The 21898-nt window shown below is 44.6% G+C and overlaps 1 protein-coding gene across 6 annotated transcripts in view; it reads right to left on the reverse strand.

Moving 5' to 3' along the window:
• The window catches only part of FLI1 (Fli-1 proto-oncogene, ETS transcription factor), a 90772-nt gene that overhangs the window by 15710 nt on the left and 53164 nt on the right, over positions 1-21898 (reverse strand). For all 6 annotated transcript variants that reach the window (XM_086626925.1, XM_086626927.1, XM_086626924.1 and 3 more), the window contains 3 exons: positions 14587-14741; positions 11076-11279; positions 4206-4274 (listed from right to left, as the gene is read on the reverse strand). In XM_086626925.1, coding sequence (XP_086483051.1) covers positions 4206-4274; positions 11076-11279; positions 14587-14741 — 428 coding nt within the window. The remainder of the gene's footprint in view (positions 1-4205; positions 4275-11075; positions 11280-14586; positions 14742-21898) is intronic.

The following is a 21898-nucleotide window of genomic DNA, read 5'->3' on the forward strand; positions in this document are numbered from 1 at the left end:
GACTCGTGCTGAACCCAGCCTTTTAATCCAGCTCATACACAACCTGTAATCTGGAGGCAAACAGCCGCACGAAATCGCTCCACTACATTCTCCCACGCGATGCCTTATCAGCTGAGCCTTCATCCCACCCTGCCACCTCGCTGCACAAACACCCGCTTCGCCGCGTACCGGCACGTCCTACGGAGCACCACAACAGGCACTCCTACACGCCTGGTCATACATGTGTAATTTTACACATCGACATTTTGTGATTCTGCCCGGGTAAACACACGAGCTATGCAGATCCCAGCACGCTTGAAAGTAAATATGAGATTTAAAAACGTGGTGGATTGAGGCCAGAACGCTCACAACCGTACGGGACACAGCCCTTTGGCCTCCTAAATGTTGCTGTCTGTCAATATACTTTCCATTTCCCTATGGAAACCTGCTTAAATGACACCGTTCTGATGGTGAAATGGTAAAATCTCCATGGACTCGGACAGGTAATGTGGTCTCAGATTCTTCTCCCGTGTCTCCAGTACCTACAGTAGGTCAGTCATCGCTCCAAAGAGTCACGGAAAATGAAACAGACCATCTCTCCAGTGGAGCGCTGGGAGTGAGTGGGACACAAATCTTTCCATTCAGCAATGAGAGCAACCTCGTTTCATTTTCCAGAATATTGTTCTCCAGCCAAAAAATACTGGTGATTTTCATTAGAGCAATTTATTTCTCAAAGGCAGCTGAAGACAATTTGTACCAATGACGCTAAATACCATACTTCTGAGTGTTTATGAGGCCGAGAGGGAAGGAAGCTCAGGCAACAAGAGTCCTTTGAACACGACAAGGTTCCTACCTATCTGATCTGAGAACGAAACGCTTGTGCTTTGTGCACCAGCTGTATAAGTTTGCAGAATCTGCTTCTGCCACCAAAGTGGCAGCGCTGCAGGTTCTTCTGCAAGCAGAGCTGGCATTGCAGGAGAGAAGTGAGAGGGGAGAAAATAGAAGGGAAAAAGAGAGTCAAGTCTGCAGCTGCAACCAGCCAAGGCAGTTCTGTCTGCAGAGCCGTGGCACGAAACCCAGTCCTGTGACAGCAGCCCTGCCCTCGCCAGCCTGGGCCACGACTCAAGTGGTGCCCCATGCTCCTGGGTGACACTGTCCTTGCTGTGGCCACAGACCATGGGCAGCTGTGTCTGTGACAAGTCAGGGGGAGAAGAGCAGAGCCGTACGCTGCGCCTGAAACATCTGCATCTGAAACATCTGCATCTGAAACATCTGCATCTGTGTCGCAGCCGTACCTCTTTTTGCCACGTAGGTTCTTCTTCACAGTACGTGGATGGAACACGTTGCATAAAGCACAGTATAAACATATGCAAAGAGTACGGAATCTGCACAAGCAGGTTATTTGCATTAGTTATGTGGTCTTAGAGAACGTGCAAGAAAAATTACAGGAGGAGTGAAGAAAGTAGCATTTTTTCCTGTCTCTGACATGTATTGTACTATTTCATCACCTCCTCCTGCTTCTGGATCCTCAAGGGAAGGTGGTTAGAATAATTTGTTTGTCTGGTTTTATTCCCAGGCATAGAGAGAAGAAGTATTTACAGAGCTTGCAGACTCAAGATGCATTAACATAAGGAAAAATGTTTCATCTTTTGAGAAGTTAAGGAGACAAGAAAACACCTTTTAAAAAATAATGTTTTTTAATCTGAAATTCGTTTTCCAAAAGAATATCATCATCTTGAAGCCAGCTCATTAAAAGGCCTTAAAAGGAAGTAAGGAAAATCTTGTTGCCTAGCAGGCTACACTGAGGCTGAGGAATTCCAACTCCAGTTTTATGTCCGTCACGAGTTTCTTCCGTGATATTGGACAAGATGCTTCACTCTGCTCCCCCAATTCCTTATCTGTCAGCCTGTCATGTTCACATGTCTCTTATCCCATCGTCTTATCTCACAAATAGTATTTGGAGCACGAATCACTTACAGTAGGTTGAAATGACTTGATTTATCCAGTATTCAGACATCAGATGGATGCAGAGGAAATTTATGCATCGCAGGAAGAAACGGAAGAGGAATAGATGGGATTTCTATGGTAGTTCTTAATTTTTATTTGACTGTCCCATGGGTGTGTTTAGTCCTTTATTGACACATGATGAAAGTCCCGTGTAAAGTTAAAAAACGTCGATCTGACAGAAATCAAATGCAAACTTCTGTCAGCTGCACTAAAGAAACACACTCAAGGGCAGGAAAAATGGAGGGGGAGGAACATTTTTGCCCTCAAATTTCTTTCTGCCTGAGTGACTGTAGGCAACTTGTGAAGATAAAGGGTATAAAAAAATCCAGAGGAGTGTGATTTTACACAGAGCATTTCTCTTTAATAAAAAAAAATCGCAGCTTTCTTCCCTTTATTTTTAGCAACCACCTGGTGTGAGAGAGAAGGAGCAGAGTCTTGGATGTGCGTGTACATTTATGGGGGAAATTGTGGAGGACCACGTGCCTGGGTGTCTGATTTATTCAAATAGGAGCAAGCTTAGCTTTTATTAATTTTAAATAGATGACTGTTAGCATCAAAATAGTCACAGAAAAGCCTGAGTGGCTTTGTCTCTGTCATGTACCATGTTTTATCAACTAATGCCTGTCTCCTGAAGAGGGAACAGCATGCCAGGGAGCAGACAGCTCGAGTGGATAGTTGTATGCTGGACAAAAGAAGCTGCTGTAAAAAGCAGCACTGATATTGTGTCCAGGCTCCAAGACAGATGTTGGAGAAGAAATGCAGCACGGTGCAAAGAGAAAGAAGTGCTGGCTGTAAGAATCATAGAATCATGGAATGGTTTGGGTTGGAAGGAGCCTCAAAGATCATCTAGTTCCAACACCCTCCACTACGCCAGGTAGCCCAAAGCCTCATCCAACCTGGCCTTGAACACACAAGAGCAGCACCAGTCAATGAAGCATCCAGACACACCATGCAGAAGCTTGCTAAATGTGTGATCTCAATTTGCTGTAGCCTTTCAGTGAAATGGTTTGGGTTTTTGGTTTGGATTTTTTTTTTTCTTTCTCTCTCTCCAGCTGCTTAAATAAAAGACTTTCTGCCTTTCCCCACTATTCTTTGAAATGCAAACTTGTGGCTCAGCATTGAAGCCCTGTTCTCCTGAGATGCTCATACATGAGGTGAGGAAACTGCCTCGGCACGAAAGTGGACTGGTTCTAGACGGGTTATCTCGATGGCAGACATGAGATTTCACACTTTTCCCAGAAGCTGTTCAAATTGAGGAGCTGAACCCGGTCCATTGAGCAAAACCAATGTTCCTGCAGCTACACAAAGGGAAAGGAAGACCAAACTCAAGGCTCCTAGTCCTACACAGTAAGTTATAGAGCACAGGACTAAATTTTTGGTCTTTAACATCCTACTTGACCTTTAGCAATTCAACTGTCCGACTGTGACTTACTGTCTTATGTAGGTAAGGCATGTACATCATTCTCACCACAGCAACTCTCATCATTTTATCATGACTGAGCATCCATTTTTCATTAAAAATAAGAAAAAGGAATAGGACTGTAGCTGCAGAACAAAACCTGAAAAACCTGACTGAAGGATCCACAAGCAACTCCAAAGCCTGAAGGAGCCCCGAGTATGTTATTAACTTTCAAACTTCAAGGTGTCCAAACTCCATCTACATGAGCAGAATTTCTAACAGATTAAAAAATTGGGGATATTTGAAAAAGACATCAAAATGTTCCAAAATGAAAGTGTCAAAAAATACACTTGGTCTTCTTTGCCAGTTGAAAGTAGCTGACAGATTCATGGATGGTTTTGGAAGACCTGAGTGGCCTTTATTCAGTAATGGAACATATTGTGAGAAAATCTTATCCTTTCAACTATGAACTCACTCAGAGAGAAATAGTGTCTCAGTCCTCGCTATATATCTGAGGTTTCAAACTGTTTCACATAAAGAACAGAAAATATGCCATCAGTTCATCAACTCAGTAATACAGAAGTGTGAAAATGACAGATACACATTTTATGCCGCAATGTTGGCTGGAGAAGCAGAGACAGGATTTTCAGGATGGATGGAGCTGCAAATTAGGAATAATTCCATTTTAACCATGCTGTGCATGCATAGCAGATCAGAACACTTTCATGCCAATGATAGTGTAAAAAAGGTCTAGTTTTAACCCAATTCAAAACATTGTGAGAGCACAGGAAGCCAGGACATTTCCATGCAAAAGACTGACCTTCTTTGGTGGCAAGACGTGAGGAAGCTTCTGTGTGGGATGGGGTATTGTAGACCAGCAGTGAGCTACCTATAATGAAAAGAAAAGGAGTTATTGCAGTCTGAATGTGCTCTGCCAGCGGGGAACCGTGCAGGCAGGTAGAAAATGCTATCACTAGGATCTAAAGACCAAATTTTTCAGACAATTAGGCACACATTTTCTACGAGGGGTATGGAATTCTTTTCAAAGCTTGGTAGCTATATGTCACACAGGTACTACTGTTTCTCCACTTGCAAATCAAAATAAAGACATTTGCCTCCATGTGCACCTTGATGTCCTCTGTTGAAAACTGATAAAAGGATGAGGTTGTGTAGTTCCTTTGTACAGGTACAATATCTATCAGAGCAGAGCCTCGAGAAATTACTATGGCACAGATTGTGTTGCAGGATAAGGATGAAGCTTGTCTCTCTATGGCTGTGATAGAGAAATTTCCTCTTTGAGGAACATACTGTAGAAGTGACACGAACTGCACTGTCAGGATCTGAACATTTTTAGAGTGTCACATGCTTGGGTTTGGGCCAGCAGCTGCAAAAATCTCCCTGGTATTCCAGTATCTCCCATGCTTTGCGGAGTTTGAAAGTAGCTTTCTTGGTTTAGAGTGGCCTTTTGATCCAGCCTCACTTGAAACAAAACTATACAAGAGGAGCACAAAAAAGAATCCATTGGAAGGGTCTTTGTTTTGCAGTCTATGGTAGAAATGTTCCTTTCTAAGCATTTTATTTTGATTCTCTTGCAAACTCCTCTGGAAATGGAGGAAGAGGCCCTGTGAGCTCTTGGAGGCCAGCATGTAATACACATTTCATGGTTGTCTCGTTATATGTGTTTACCCTACATAATCTTCTAGGCTCACCTTTCCTCCAGCTCTTTGAAAAAGTTTCCACTGCATCAGGCGGTGACATGCATAACACAGCCCAGTGCCCTTCTTGGTAGGGACTGGTGATGTGAACTGCAGCAGGACAGCGATCTCGCCGTGGGTTGGGATGGATGGGAAGTGCTTTTACAGACTCTTTCTGCTATTCGTACCTACACATCCCTCTGTTCAGTGGATTCTGTCCCATGAAAGGTACACAGTCCCAAGCAACACACAGTGAACAGTATAGATTTCTGTATGTGCTGCCCCTGACCATCCCCAGATTCCTTGGCAGGGTGAAGAATACCTCTTTTGCAGGTACTATAATACTGATTAGGATCTTGTGACTAAGCCATGCAGCCTCCACAATCCTCTAATCCACATGATCCCAAATGACACTGACCTCACTTGCCCCTCAGTAGTGTTCACAGTACGTCTCACTTTCCGACGAGAGCTGAGGATTAGGCAGTTCACTGCCAGCACTAATAGCCATTGCAGGTGCTGGATCTTACTGGCCCTGTGTTCCTATGGATTTCTTTTCTTCCCCAAATGCAAAGCAAGCCAAAGATGTGCACAAGCCAGGATGTACACAGAGGTAGAAGGTGTTGGAAAACAAAACCTACTCATAGGGAGTGGAGGATGGATGCTACCAGATGCTGCAAGATAGGGGATGTTTCAAAAGACTGGGATGGATAATGGAGGGAAAGAGTTCAAAGAGATCCCAAGGGTACCTTGAAAGTGAAAGTTGCAGATAGCCAAAGTGATTGGCTTAAATATTTGCAGAGATTGGCTGGTCTTTTGCAACTGCTGGAGGTGGAATTGCAAGAACTTTGTCCACCTAACTCATGTTTTCGTCAGATGGTTTCTGGCTTTGGCATTTCTTTCTTGAATATCTGCGGGGAAACTCCAGTCCTCCACTCTCTCGTTTTCAGGTTATTTGCAGCAGACCCTGAGTGCAAGGCCCAGCCTAACTTGCCCCTGCCAGACAGGGAAGTGCTGGGGAATTCAGAAACACGTTTTTCTATGATTAAATGGGCTGCCAATGCCTGGTTGCACTGCCTGGCCGAGGAGGTGGGGGTGGGGTGATGAATAGCACTGCACAAGCCTGTATGATCAATCTATAGCTACTTTACACTCAAAAATGCAGCCCAAACCACTGGAAAGGGACGGCGCCTCCCCCAGTTTAATTGCTAAAAGTTCTCACCTTTGCCCGACAGTCTGAGGTTTCTGGTGGGAACACCACAGAAAAGGAAATGTGTTTCCTATTAAGGGTTTTCAATGAAAGAGGAAAAGAGAGAAAGCCAGAGACACGGATCAGGACAGAGAGAAGCAGACAGACAGAGACCGGGCTGCTCCCTCCCTTACTCGTTCTTGGGCAAAACTTTGCCTGCCATGAATTTTCGTTTTGTTCTTATTCCCCCTACCCCTCACCGGGTCAATGACACCTTCAATTAAATCAGCTCTTTCTGGAAACACTGGTACTATTAATATAGTGCGGGGCTATTCTCGTGTAATTAATATTAAACATGTTATTTTATGGCTCCCCCCACCTTTCCCTTTCTTCTTTTATTTCCCTTGCACCAATTAAAGAGGAAGATGGAAAAGGACTGAAAAACAGAGCAGGTTTTTTCCCCGTAGAGCCTTCCTTTTCACAAGGCAGCTCATCCTTCTGAGATGCAGGAACATCCTGGTTTTACAATCTTGAAGTCTACTTAACCTGGAAGTCTTTTTTATCCTGACCTTCTGAAGGCCACGTGGCCTTCCTTGCACATCTCCTGGTAGAATAGAGGTTCTGCTGCATTTAGCAGTATAATTTTTTTGGCATTAATATACAGCTCAAAACCACAAAGCAGTTTTCTGCTTCTGCTTCTCACCACGGTCTCATTCTTTCCCCTTCAGGCTCTTTTCGTTTGTACACACCACTCTCAACCGACCCCCCATCACTGGAGAGGAAAAGGACGGGAGGTGACAGTTCAGGCTTCTTTTGATGTTCATCCCAAACATAGCATGAAAACATTCAAATCTCTCTTCTCACTGCCCTGTGGCTGACTGGAGAAGATTCACTGGGCAGACTGCGTTTGAAAAAGATACCAGCACAGCAGTCAGTCAGTCTGGAGTCCGAAGGTGCAGGGGGATGAGCAAGAAGAAAAGGTCAAGGCATAGCTTCACAATCTCAGAGAGGAAACTGGAAGAAACACTTAAAGAAAGATCTTTGAGGGGGTAAACGACAGTAAGTTCCCTGGAAAAACTACCAGGGGGTGTTTTGAGAGACTCCAAAGGATAGAGAGTGCGGTAGAACTGGGTTCTGCAAGTCTGAAATCTCCTAAAGATCAGAGATGTCTGAATTCCTGGCTGCTTCAGTAGATTATGGAAACAGAAAACTGCACGATTCTGATCCAGACCTAGGTTTTGACTGAAGACTAAGGGTGCTGCGGTATGAGTTTGGTTTAGTCTTGACTATATTTAAATAGCTCACCTGAACCTCCTTTCTCCAAAACTAAGATTGAGCTTTTGTTGAGGTCTTGCAGATGTTACCGGCTTATTTTTTCAACCTGGACTCAGATGTGCCAAAATAACCGACTTCATAGGCAGTTTTAAGAATGCTTTCACCCTGATCAGGAGCGTCAAATCTTGAAAACCTTCTGAGGAAGATAATTTTCAGGGGGTCACCTTGCCTGGCTAGCAAACAGACTCAGAAAGTTTGGATCAGCTTTGTTTCTTGGGAAGCAAACACCAAAGTTGAGGATTCACTAGTCATCACATATCCAGCTTAACATCCTGAGAGGACAAACACCTACCAAGAGAGAGACCGGGCAGATGTAATCGAGCCTATAGATCTGCAATATCCCAAAATTCTCCTGTGTTTCATTGCCATCACGTATTTCCCACTCTAAGCAGGGGCAGAGCTGGATGCCTCTGAAACAACCAACCTTACAAAAGGGGAAAAACTCGTGAAAAAAAAAGACCATCTCCCCGTGGCACTGAGCTCAGTGTCTAGGCACTAAACATCCGCTGGAAATCAGTCTGGAAAAACAATAAGCTCCTTTCGAAGGCGTTACTCCGTGAGGGAGTTAACCAGCAATCCAGAAACCAGACTGTCATTAGGCAGCGCTGGGAACAGCTGCACGGAAAGGAATGAGGAATGCTCTTCGGAGGCTGCCCGACCTCCACGCAGACAGGAGCTTGCTTTAATAAGGACAACGCTCGCATGACGTCTTAGAACAGCCCAAGGGGCTGAACAGAGAGAAATTTATAATCATAAAAGCTGGAGATGGACCGGGATTGAATTCTCCTTTCGTATGCATCCATGTGAAACTGGAATAACTTTGTCTGAATCCAGCCAAGTCGCTCGGGTTTTGCACTAGCTTAATAGCATAGAAATCATCGTGGGCATTCCCCTGGCAGAACATTATATTTTTGTGATCATTATTCAGCGCCGCAGCACCACTTAAACGTCCCAACTGCTTAGGACTCCGTTGTGCTGAGCCTTGAGAGACGTGGGACGCAATCCCTGTTCCACAGGTTTGCCATCTCAACGGACAGGACCAACAAGATGGCAGGATTACTGGCTCCGTTTTACAGAAAGTGAAACTGAGGCACAGAGGAACAGAGGCAAAGGTTTATTTCAGGCTTTTAAAGGCAAGGTGGGAACTAGGGGACTACTATCCTGAATTTCAACGTTCCATGTTGCTTGCCTATAAATGGAGAGCAGCGTGACCAGACTTCTAATTTAGGGACTTCAGGTATCTAAAGGCAGGTCGGATCAACGAGGAATTTGCTCCTGAACAAATGGACAGCAGCAAATGGTAACGGTGGCAATTGAATCCAGGTCTTCAGGAGTATGCCATGAGAGCAAGAACGCAATTCCACTGATACTCCCTTTGAACACCCCACGTAACAGGACACCTAACACTCAAGACCATCACTGGAGATGCTGTCTGGAGCTAAAGCAACAGAAGAATTCAACCCTTCTGCCAACCTTTTCAAATTCAGCCTGGGTCTTTGATTCAAAAACCATACAAGTCCTTCTTTGTCTTTCGGTCAAATTCTCAAGTCTTATCAATAAGACAATCGGAGTGCCTCCCTCGAGTATTTATCTTGGGGGAATTTAAAAACATTTCTGGTTACAAAGCATCTGATTTGCCCAGCCAAAGTCAGCAGGTTTGGCCAAAGCAGCACTGGCTTCCCCAAACTGCCTTACAATTTCCCATAAAAGTGCGTAATTCTGTACGCAAACCTTAGCTAGAAAGTCAGTTCACATCTGCAATAATCTTGACGTGTCCTGTGAACCGGCAGCTCTTTGCTGTTGAAACGGGATCAAATTTGCAAATTATTTTGGATGGGAAATTATTTTATTGTGAAGTCGCAAGGGACAAAAACTGTTCAACAATTCAGTTATTTCTTGTGAATCATTTCCTTGGCTCGGCTTCTCAGAAAAAAATAAAGGTGGGGCTTACAGAGGCACCCATCTGTGATCTAACTCTAGTCCCACTGTAATGTGGAAAACTCCCACTGGTTTTAGCAGAGGCAGGGAGAGATCAGCGCTCAACAGCTTTGAAGAAACACCCTAAAAACCTGCTGTCTTGCTGCTTTCTTGCACTGGCCAGACTGGAGACATCTTCACCTGCCTTTGCATCACAATTTGATTTCCCAGTGGAGAAAATACGCTTTTTTCTTTCTTTCCCTGCCCTCCCACCTTGCTTTATGGCACATTCTCCTGATTTTTCAGTCCTCAAATAATTATACTGCTATAAAAGCTGTTCCACTTGAACAAATCTCGGAGCATGTGGGATTTAGTTCCAGTTCTTTGGCTTCATCATAGAATCATAGAATCATAGAATCATAGAATGGTTTGGGTTGGAAGGGACCTTCAAGACCATCCAGTTCCAACCCCCCTACCATGGGCAGGGACACCTTCCAGTACACCAGGTTGCTCAAAGCCTCATCCAACCTGGCGTTGAACACTTCCAGGGATGGGGCAGCCACAACTTGTCTGGGAAACCTGTTCCAGTGCCTCACCACCCTCAGAGTGAAGAATTTCTTCCTGATATCTAAGGAAGAAATCCTTATATCTATTTCTTCCTTATATCTTCCTTATATCATAACACAATTATCCTTAGCACACCTTTGTGAAAAAAGGAGGTGCTTTTACCTCCATTTTATAGATGACAAGGAGACATTTGGAAGCTATGGACATGCTCATGGTTGCATGGGAAGTCTTAGAAAGGTCTGAATCTAGGACTCCCGGCCTCAAGAGTGTATGCTAATCATAAGGTGGTCATTCATGTTCGGGCTGCTGTGGTATGCTTTTCCAGAAAGCTCCGAAGACTGCTTGCAGCTTCTGTCTTGGGGCTTAACACAGCAAAAGGGAGTGTTGGATCCATCACAGAGAATAACAATAAAGAGGTTCAGAAAAACTTATTCTTTGCGTACTGGGTCATTTGCACGATGTCTGCGTCAGCACTCTTACATTTGGGGAATCGCTCTTGCGTTTTTCCCTCTTTCCAACAAATCTGGGCCTCCAGGAACATCGGAAATCTCCAACTCTGGCCAGGTGTGGGGCCTATTCTGAAGCAGTCTTTACCAGAAGCCTTGCGGGAAAGCACACAACCCTCTAACTGCAAAGTTATGGAATAATTTGCTTGTGACCCATCAGTTAATGTTTGGTTTAATCTCCACAGCAAATTTATGTATTTTTATCATATAGCCACAGATGTTCCTATTATCTGTAAGACTATCTAATCTTCTTAAGAGTCCTGCTCAGTTCTTCACCTCCCTGATAGCACCACTAACTCCATCTAAGTTAAAATTAACTTTCCAACCCACGTTTCATTCCTCCCTTCCTGTTTGCTCTCTGGTCGCCTTTCTCTGTTCTTTTTCCTTCATCCTTGCTGCTGTTTATCCTGCAAGAAGAACCCTCAAAGTTCAATACTCGTGGCAGCTTATCCTACCAGGCTGGGATGAGTCAGGGCAATACTTACTTTCCCTGAGATAACTGAGGTGAGACAACAGAACTTCTGTGTTGTAGAGGGAGGTGGTTCGGAGGAAGTCATCCTTGTTCATTTTGCAGAGCTCCTTGCCATCCATATTCTGGAAGATGGTGGTGTCGATCTCCATTAATCCATATTCCTTTATAGCCCATTCCAGCCACTGGCGCACATGTTCCTGGGTCCATAGGGTGGGATCTGGCAGGAAAGCACAAAGGATGGTAACGCTATACCCAAGCCTCAAGCCTCTAGCACTCACTGTAGCCCAGTCAAAGCATGGACCATTGTTTCCACAACCAAATGTTGATTGGTTGTGGATGGATTCCACAACCATTTACTGATTCCAATGCATTTTTCCAAAAGGGATGAGTACTGTGTTATAACGAGACTCAGGGCACACAAACTGCTCACACTGACCCTCTGGCAGTTCTCTCGACTGTCTCCCACCTGCCTGAATCTTCCACCCATGCTCAGGAACAATATTAATGACATTTGACTGGGACTTTTCTGCCTCTGGAAAAAGACTTCCGAAAGCAAACTCATCCCTTTGGAAGGGTGCGCTTGTCACAGCTTTGGTTCTGCAACGCTCTACAATTACATCAGTGCTGCACAAGTCACCCCACCAGATGGCATTTTGAAGTCTGAGGAGGGCGGTGTTCACGGTCAGCAAAGGGGCTCTGAAAAAATTAATACTATTGCTTAAAGAGGACAGCTTGCCATGTATCTCTGAGTCACATTTGTCCACCCGCTGACAAGAAGCCGGTCCTACCTCCGCTAGCCCTGTGAAACCAGCCCAGCTATGGGAGGGCAATGTGGATTTTATACTGTCTCATGCATCATTATCGACTGTCAGCAAAGCTCCAGCTGTGGAATCTTTATTACAGGCGGTGACGTCAGAGAGAGATTGAACCCGGCTGGAGTTTCAGACCCCGTGGTGATGGTTTGCTGCATCAGTAGTTAAAAAAAGAAATTGTCCTTTGAGTTTCAAAAAGAGCATAAGATCAGAAAGTCCCAGCAAGAGTTTGTGCTGCGATACCATCTTTATAGAGTCATTTTCAGAGCATATCAGCATTTTCAGCTGTTTCCTGTGCTGCTTCTCCCCGTTTATCCCATTTGAGAATTTAAGCTGCAAATTCATGTTCCATTGCAGCTGCAAAGTCAACCCTTAACTTTGGAGACTTTGGATCTGCCCATCACAGCTGGTACATTCCTCTAAGATAAACCTCAAACACTTCAGGTCCTGAGGCAGTTGAGAAAACAGGTCAGAAACGTGCAGCCATCACACAGCTGGTAGCTTCTGCGTTGAGTAGGGACAAGAAATGCCTCTGCCACACATTTTTTGGTGTCTAAAATGATGCCTTGGCCCAGCACTGTAAACTGTGTGTGCTTGGGGCTGTAGGGATCCCTTGACACAGAAGGTCAGGTAGTGGCTGTGCCTGGCACATTCCTGGGCAGCTGAGTGCCAGAATAACAGCACGGAATGGAGAAGTAAGACCAGGGAATATTGAAATCATAATTGTGACATTTCCTCACTGGATTTCTAGTAAAACCAGGTTGCTTAACGTTGAATTTTAAACATGGAACTTACAATCCCATTTCTTTGCAAGTCTGTTTTGGGAAAGAAAGATGGATTTCCTTTAAATTTTGGCAATAGCCAATTTAAATTCTGCTTTCTAAGCACTGGCAAAAGACTGCAAATTTTACAATGCAAGTATTCAATGGAAGATTCTTTTTTTTTTTTTAATTGAAAGAGTTATTTGTCTTGAGTTTTGAAAAAAAAACAACCCACCAACATTTAAAGGGCAGAGTGAATTTGTGGTCTCCCTTTAAACAAACACTTTTGAATTTCAGATATTTGTTCAGCCTGTTTATCGCTGCCAAAGACATCGAATGGCCTCTGAAAAACTGCCTTCTTGAAACATGGCTTAGAGTTTGTTATTATTACTATTGCAAACCTAATGTGACATTATTCTTGCCTATCTTCACCCTAATGCGCTATAAATCTTTACTCTGGATTATATTAAAATTTCCAAATGCCTTTCTTGGATGAATTTGGCCTCATATCCTGCAGCCAGAGATCTGGGATGATGTTCATTATTGTCTTCCAAAGTCTGGTAAATCACTGCTATTTCACAAGTATCTCAAGGTTTTGATTTGCGGATGCTCATGAGGGAGAAAAAAGACTTTTTTTTTTATCACTTTCCTTCAAAGAGGACATTTTAAACCTTCTCTTTCACTGAGGATACTAAAAGTCATTTCCCCTGTTTCAACAACGCTAAACTTTAGCCCACCTTTGGTCTTTTTAAATATGCATAAATAGCACGGTGAAGAGCAGGATAAATGTTCCCTCTTGAATATCTTTAATAATATAATGACTAGTTGGTATCAGCTAACACCTTTCTAGGTGATGTTGACACTGAAGACATACCTGATGCTGTCACCGATTACATCAGCCAGTCTCGCTAAGCAGATCCTAAAAAATTGTACTTTGAGATTTGCTGTCAATCTTTTACTGGCTTCTCTTCACTACATTCAGTTCAAACTTTTCCTTTTCATCCTAAATGGCAAACAAATGCTTGGGAATTGTCATCTGTTTGTGGTCAAGCCACGATCAGAAAACAGAGCTAAATTCCACGAGTACATTTCTTTCTGCCAACGGTTCATCTGCCTCAGTGAAACACAACATTGGGTCAAAAGCTGCACCCCTCAAAATCCAAGGAGTCAGTGGAAGTTTCAGTATGTAAGTTGGGCCAGGGCTTGGCTCATAAAATCTCCCTGGAAAGTTCCTGGGTTAGCCTGTTTATATCTATGGTGTTTATAAACTTTGCAGGGAAAAGTCTCCCTCTCGTTCCAGGTTCAGACGTCACCGGTTGCCTGCCGCAGCAGCTCTCATCCTTGACTATCCAAATGCATCTAATGCATCCTGCCAATTTCGGACAGCAGATGTGGGTATGAAATACAAACAGAGAACTGGACAGGAATGTTTCTGTGTAACAATTTTGGGAAGGGTAACAAAGTTCCTGCAGAATATAATTTTTCTGCTTTTCTACTTCTAACAGAAAAATGAAAACAAAATGGCTCATTTTGAATCAATATGACATGAAAGTGCATATGGCTCCTGCCAGATTTGGGTCCACTTCATGTTTATTCTTGCCTCTGAACTACGCTCTTTGATCATGCCATGCATGTCCCAGGAAGCACTGCAGATTCTTCTCTAACACATGACGGGAGATGGATTTAGTTCAACACACCAAAACATTTCATTCCAGAAAAAAAAAAAAACCCACAAAGAAAAAGAAGCAGCAGCACTAATAATCCAGTTCTTATTGAGAGTAGAGCAAAGGAAATACCCACTAGCCAGAAACTCTGATATTTTCCTTATTTTTCACATGGCTTGTAAGAAAGAGAATTCCTCAGAAGGTGGATAAACAAGCCTCATCCGTTCAGCTGGATATTTAAGACAGTGCAAGGAAATACGACACAAAGAGTTTGACGGTGGTGGTACCTGCTGGGACAATGACTCTCCTCTCATTGGTGGTCATGTTGGGAGGAGGCCCATTCTTCTCATCCATGTAGGTGCTGTAACTCATTGGGTTGGTCTCTGTCCCTGCTCCGACGAGCTTGCTGCATTTGTTCACGCTACAGTCTACGGGGGACTCCCTGAAACGCGAAAGGAAACAGATGACTTGTCATTGTTATGCACCTTTCATCCCTGCTGTGGCAGAATGAGGTTTGGCTTACAGAAATGGCAACTGTCCCGAAGGGGAAAAGTTAAGGGGAGTTTCTTTGCACGTGGGAGAGGCCACTCCTGTCACATGAATGTCATACGGTGATCTATGAATCATAAGTCTCATGGAGGGGATCTCTGATAACAAAACCAGTTGGAGCAAAGAGAGTTGGAGGTGCCAAGAAGATGAAATTTCAGACAAAGGCAACAGTACCTGTAAGGTGGTACTCAGTAGCTCTGAAATACCAAAATTCACAAATCAAATAAAAAGCAAGTGCCTATCACACAGGTCTGTCGGTTACATCCCCCACTGCTCCTTCATCCTTTATTGCTCAGCTGCATTTTAGGAACCCTTCGGATACAGCTTGATGCTCCTAGGAGCCCTCGTTGGACTGTTTCGCTCTTGCCTCATGTTAAAAACAGCCCTGCACACTGTCTTTTTGATCCAGTGGAGCCCATTGATTGACACAAAGGCTGTACTTCTCACCTCGTGACCTAAGGCATTTCTGCAGAGCTGATCCGAAATACAGATACACCCCCCTCCATTTCATTAACGAACACGAAATATCCGTGCCAAAGTGACAGGATAGTCACGGGAGAACACTACATTATTAGCACGACATCTGAAGAGTCGTATTTACACAGGGCTGCAGGTAACTGATGTTGTCTGCTCTTAGCAGTGAAACAGTCCCAGGCTTGTCTGCTTCTTGGATAGGAAATCTAGAAATCTTGGGTGCCGTAGGCACGAGTCAAGAACTTCAGACCACAGAAGCGGTGTGTGAAAAAGGCTCTGGCCCCAGTTCTACTTCTGAAGTGACGGAGCGACGAGGAGGGAACATTTAGCAACTCAGGTGGCACAGTGCTAAGACCTGGACTACATGCAGACCCTTTGGCAAGCAATGGGCTTTCTCTGGCACGGTCTGGGAGAATTACGAGCTTCCAAACTACTGATAGGGAGCACAGATTTTGTTTTTTATCCAGCTGCAGTAGGAACTCCTGCTTTTAGCTTTCATCTTCTTAGCTCTTGCAGTAGGAGGGGAGCCTACAAGAAAGCTGGAGAGGGGCTTTGGACAAGGGCTTTGGACAGGACACAGGGCAATGGCTTTAAACTGAAAGATGGGGGATTTCAATGAGATCTAAGGAAGAAATTCTTCCCTCTGAGGGTGGTGAGGCACTGGCACAGGTTGCCCAGAGAAGCTGTGGCTGCCCCATCCCTGGCAGTGTTCAAGGCCAGGTTGGATGAGGCTTTGAGCAACCTGGTGTAGTGGAAGGTGTCCCTGCCCATGGCAGGGGGGTTGGAACTAGATGATCCTTGAGGTCCCTTCCAACCCAAACCATTCTGTGATTTCTATGTCACTTAAAATACCAGTCCATGGCCTGCCACATGCACACAGCACATCCCGGCTCTGAAGAACGTACCAGGGACAGGCAGCGTTGTTGCCCTCACCTTTACAAGGTGCAACCTCTATCAAAGCGAGCGCAGAGCCCATATCCAGTGCAGTTTAGTCCACTGCTTTAGTCTCCCAGCTGTCTGTCTTCTCTGCCAGAAGCAAAGTGGCTTGGGGAGGAAACCACTTGCTGAAGGGTAAGAAGTATGACAGTGCACCAAATCCCACCCACCCTCTGAGATCAGCTGGCAAGGCTTCCAAGTTTGGACACTCAACAAATTTGTTTCTTAATCTGAATGGGGGGGGAGGGAGGGAGAAATTACTGAAATTCAGTTATCATGGCTGGGAGATAAATGCTCCACCGAGATATTCTAAGGCAGATGGTAATTTTTTCCTCATGTCTTGCTGAGGGAATGTTGCTTGAAAATGGAAATAAGATGTATAACTTACACATGTTCGAATTTAAGGTTTTACTATTTCGCCTACTGTTTTTCCAGGCAGGGAACCAAAATCCGCCTTCAGAGAGGCAAACTGCTGAAGGTTTAACGTCCTTGTGGCAGTCAGAGGAGAGCGTGAGCAACTGCAGGGACACCAGGCTGTTCACAGGGAATGTGATCATTTCTAACTTTCTGTTGAAATACTCCATGTCAGGTGTTAAACGCTGCCTGTACTGGCAGAGAAAAAGCCCTGAAGCAGCACAAGGGATCTTATTCTCTCCCAAGGTACAGGCTGTCCTGAGAAGACTCGGTGAAACGGCGAGAGCATCTGTGCTTCGAGGTGTCAGACTCTGCTGGGCTTAGTCCTCACCGTCCCCAGGGAGGTGACCCACCTCCTCGCCTGCCCTGCCTGGAGACCAGGTGCTGACTGGTGGGGCAGACCCGAATACACACACACATCCCCACGTATGGATTCCCACCTGCCTTCGGAATGAAATTCTCCCTCCTTCAGTCACAAGAGTAACATTTTCTTTGCTTTCCCTGCAGTCAGCACCTCCCAGCTGCTGGCTCCTTCTAAAGGGTTCACTCTCACCCCTCTGCTTTGTAGTTCAATTTCCCCAGAAAATAACCCCTGCCGTTGAGATACGCACTATTTACGATAAAATGGTTATATATAAAATACTTATACAGAACTATAGGATATAGCCAGACTCAGATAAGTACATCTCCTAAAAAGCTGATCTGCCTGGGAGCATCCGTGCCTTCTACTGGTGTGAAATGACACACACAAGAAGACCACAGGGTCTTGGGCTGCCTCATCTCTCTCTGCTAAGCACTGTGTACATTCGCGTGAGTGAAACAGCAAAGTAACAAAAATAGCACCGACACTGTGAGATGCCTCCTCGGTGGATTTGTGATCATTTTTCACTTTGCAGACTCTCGGCTTGGCAGTCAGGACCCTGCCCGTCCTCTGCCGTGCGCTGTATGACTCAGCAGCCAACACCAGGCAACAGATTATCACAGATAGATCTGAAAAGAAGTTTAAGGGACTCCTTACTGGTTTACCACAGTGGGAAGAGAAGCCGTTCCATGAATCATAGAATGGTTAGAGTTGGAAGAGTCCTCAAAGATCATCCAGTTCCAAACCCCCTGCCATGGGCAGGGACACCCTCCACTACACCAGGTTGCCCAAAGCCTCATCCAACCTGGCCTTGAGCACTGCCAGGGATGGAGCATCTACAACTTCTCTGGGCAACCTGTGCCAGTGCCTCACCACCCTCTGAGTGAAAAATTTCTTCCTTCTATCCAATCTAAACTCCCCCTCTTTCAGTTTAAATCCGTTGCCCCGTGTCCTATCACTACATGCTCTTGTAAAAAGTCCCTCGTAAAAAATCCTGCGGGACATGCTAAATGTGCTCCGTGTACCTGACAGGGTTGTGTCTGTGTGGCTGTACAGATCCCTCCCTTCCCTCTAAGGAATTTTTCAGGATGGTTGGATCTGGAGCTAACTGATCTGATAGCAGAAGGACAGACATATCTGGGAATAGCATTACCAAAACTTAACTGGGCAGGAGACCAAACTGTCCTTAAGAGAAACACCATGAAATCTTTAGTGACAGCACGCGGGAAGATCCTTATTTTTGTGTCCTCTGGAACCCAACATTTCCTAGCAGATCTGAACAGAGCCTTTTATAGGGAAATGAGACAGCACTACCAGATTAAACCATCTTTGCAGCTCCTGGATGCCTGTTACTGTACTGCCCCGGCCTAAGATGAGGGATTTAACAGCATCCCAGCAGAAGGTAGGTGTAGCTGTGGGCAACACAAAGAAGAATTCAGTGTGGAGAACAACTACAGCATCAAATGAGAACAGGGAGCTGCGAGCCATGAATAGTGTATTCATTGAATATAGCTCCTTTCTTAGCTCCTGCGTTACTCACAGGCAGACTTGGATTTATAGAAAAAATTCCTCATTATTTGAATCGGTTTGTGCAGGGGATTTCAGATGCCAGATTAATCCTTGGCTTTTCACAGAGACTTCAGACTTTCAAGTGGCTGTACAGGCTGGACTTGCTCAGGTTCTGGGCAGAAAACGTTGCAGATCTACTAAGGTAAATGGATATAAGCTGCTTTCACAAGATCTCTGAAGTACATTCACCGTGGCAGTGGCAGAGTCCAAGGAATATGAAGCAGTACTCATTCCCACTGTCTGTCCAAAGACTCTTCGTTCCAGCAGCTCCAGCAGCAGTCTCTGGAGATGCCAAGAGCTTGGTGTTTTGGGAAAGTTTATGCTAGACTGGCCAAAATGGACACGCAGCTAGCTTGGCATTGACTAATAAATCCTCTGTACAGCTTCAGCCTGTGTTCCAGATACCTGAAAATAAAGCAATTACTGTCCCAGGGCCTCTGTCTAGGAATCACCTTTGGCTTTCATTCGAAAGAGCAAAATAAGGGATCTCAGTGATTTCTGAACCTGACTCAGCTGTGGTCAGTGGGATATTTCCTCCTTCTTTCTAACCCTTTCTTCCTATCCTTTCATTCCTCCTCTCTTCCCACCCCTTTTTCTTTTTAAGTTTGCCACTTTTTGGTCTAAGTCCCTGTTTTGTCATCTCAGCTTTAATCTTTACACTTGAAAATAGATTTTAAATTTGTTTTTTTGTTGTTGTTCAGTAAAGGAAGTAAGAACAGACATACTGTGATCCTGCTTTTGGTTCCCTCTTACCTGCAGGGAACAGAGCTAGCAGGGCAGAATCACAGCTCCTCGAAACTCACATCTAACTGAGCTTTAACCCTGACTCTCATCCTGCTTTCAGGAGGAGGTTCAGGCTGAAAAAGACTGCAAAAATAAGGGACAGCTGTAAAAAAGGGTGGAAAAAGGCACACAGGTGACAGACTCGAACTGCATGAGGAAAGCACAGAGGCTCGGCAGGGTCTAGAAGAATCGTGTTTATCACACACAGGTAAATGCAAAGAGGAGGTAATTGCAGAGTCTGCTACTCCAGCTGGGGACTGGAACACCACGGTGAATCCCACTAGAGGGCTCACACGCTACTTAAAGGGGATTTTTATTCTTCTAGACATCATAGATGGTCCCTTTGTTTTGTTTTGGGAAAATTATTGCATAAAAATATTCTGAGATCCCTGAACCTTAGTATTATTTTAATTTTCCGAAGCAAGAGAATGTCTCCAAGGCATTTTCAAAGCACTGACTTCGTTATTTTAGCTCGACAAAATTCATAACATCAGCTGGAATTACACAGCGAGGTGTGCCCACATCCATGCACACATCCAGCACTTTAGAATACTCTTTCACGTTTGAAAAGCATACAAATTTTGTAATGTCTTTTCAAAAATCACTCCGAGTTTAGCTACAAATGCAGATCTGTAGTCGCTCAGTAAACACAACCAAAATTTGGAACATCTTTGCATTCGGAATTTATGTAAAATACAAGGAAAAAACTATTATTAAAATGGACTGTCAATTGGGTTAAACTTTACCCAGTGTTTTTCTAAATAATCCTCCCTTATTCACTGGAATTTAAAATTTGAATGATTTTTTTTTAAAAAAAAGGATTGTATTTATATCACAAACGCATCTAAAAGTCCCAACAGAAATCCAGGACTAGTATGTTGGGAACTGTCCAGGCACATTTTAGGAGGCAGATCTTTCCCTGAATGGACTATAAATGAAATAATCAAAAGACACAAACCCAGCAAAGAACAAAGATTGAAGCCACGCTTCCAGTCCCTGAATGGATGCAGAGAGAGATGAACAGTACACGGAACATCTTGCAGTAGACCCCTGGAAAAGTGAGACTCCTACTTTTTACGTCAATATGCAATTTACAACAATTTGCAACAGGTCAGTGCTACAAATACAAGACCATTTTCCTTTTCCAATGCCTAAGGGGGTATAGGAAGCGTAAGAATTGTAGTTTTTCTGTGTTGGATTTTAACTGCCTTGTGTTTGGACACGTATCCCTGTGAAACACAAGTGCGGCACCGAGTTTTGTTCTGAGCAAGCAGCTGTCTGTGAAGGCAAAGACAGATTTTGAGGCCATCTACAGCATCCAGGGCTGATAACACTAAAAACTTTCCCAAACTTTCTACTTCTGAATCTTGCAATAATACAGAAGTCTCGTTTTCTCCCCTAAAACACAGACCCTGCCACTGCTCAAATATCCCATATTATGAGATGCTCATATTATGTCCCATAAATGCTTATACTATTCCATACTCCCACGGTGAGTGCGCAGTTATCTGAGAAATTCTTTCCTATTTGAGAGTAAACCAGGAAAACCTGGCATGGGGCAGAGAGTTGGTCAGGGTTTCCACTTTGCTTAGCACTTGGAGGGAAGGCTCTGCAAATCTGGCTTGGAGAAGTTCTTCACAGACCCCTTCTCCCACCCTGCTGAGGACCAAACCAACTCCAAAGAAGGAAGAACTTCTTCCCAGTAAGGGTAACAGAAGACTGGAACAGGCTGCCCAGAGAGGTTGTGGAGTCTCCTTCTCTGGAGATGTTCCAAACCCGCCGGGACGTGTCCTTGTGTGATCTGATCTAGATGGTCCTGCTCCAGCAGGGGGATTGGACTAGATGATCCTTTGAGGTCCCTTCCAATCCCTGACATTCTGGGATTCTGTGTGAACTCATCACGCCAAACCTCGCGGCAGTCAGCCCTGCTTCTGGTTGCTAAGAAAAAGAAGAAAAACTGGGCACTGTCCTTTACCATCATCCAGCTCCCTCCACTGCCAGGTTTCCTCCAGCTTTACCACTCCCCAGAGCACATAAACCATTCTCTCAACAAGCAGCCAACCCTGACGCCTCGAGTACAGGTGAAACACAAAATAAAAGCTGCTCACTCTAATGAGGCAGCTGGAACCCGGACAGAGAGTGTCCTTGAAAAACAAGAGAGAGGAGGAGAGGCAGGGAGAGAGGGAGGGGAATGGGTTTTGTTATTCAGTTCGAGTTAATCTGTATTGAGATTGACATTTGCTGCTCAGACGGTGCGGGGGTTCTGCCCAGCAGCTGATGGGCAGAGGAACACGGAACTGGAGTGGCCCAACAATGAACTGGGATGGACATGGGGGACAGGGTAAATTTTTAGCCATGAACAGGAGGAGAGGATGGATAAGTCAGATGCGCATTCTCATTTCTTGGGTGGATTGGAGCTCTCGTGCTAACAAGTTATCAAAAGGGAAGGCTGGAAGCTATGTCAGTGCTTAGTTCTGACACTCACAACAGTCTTTTCTTTTTTCCAAATGGGT

This window comes from Tauraco erythrolophus, chromosome 26 (assembly GCF_009769465.1).
Source record: "Tauraco erythrolophus isolate bTauEry1 chromosome 26, bTauEry1.pri, whole genome shotgun sequence".
NCBI classification, from domain to species: Eukaryota; Metazoa; Chordata; class Aves; order Musophagiformes; family Musophagidae; genus Tauraco; species Tauraco erythrolophus.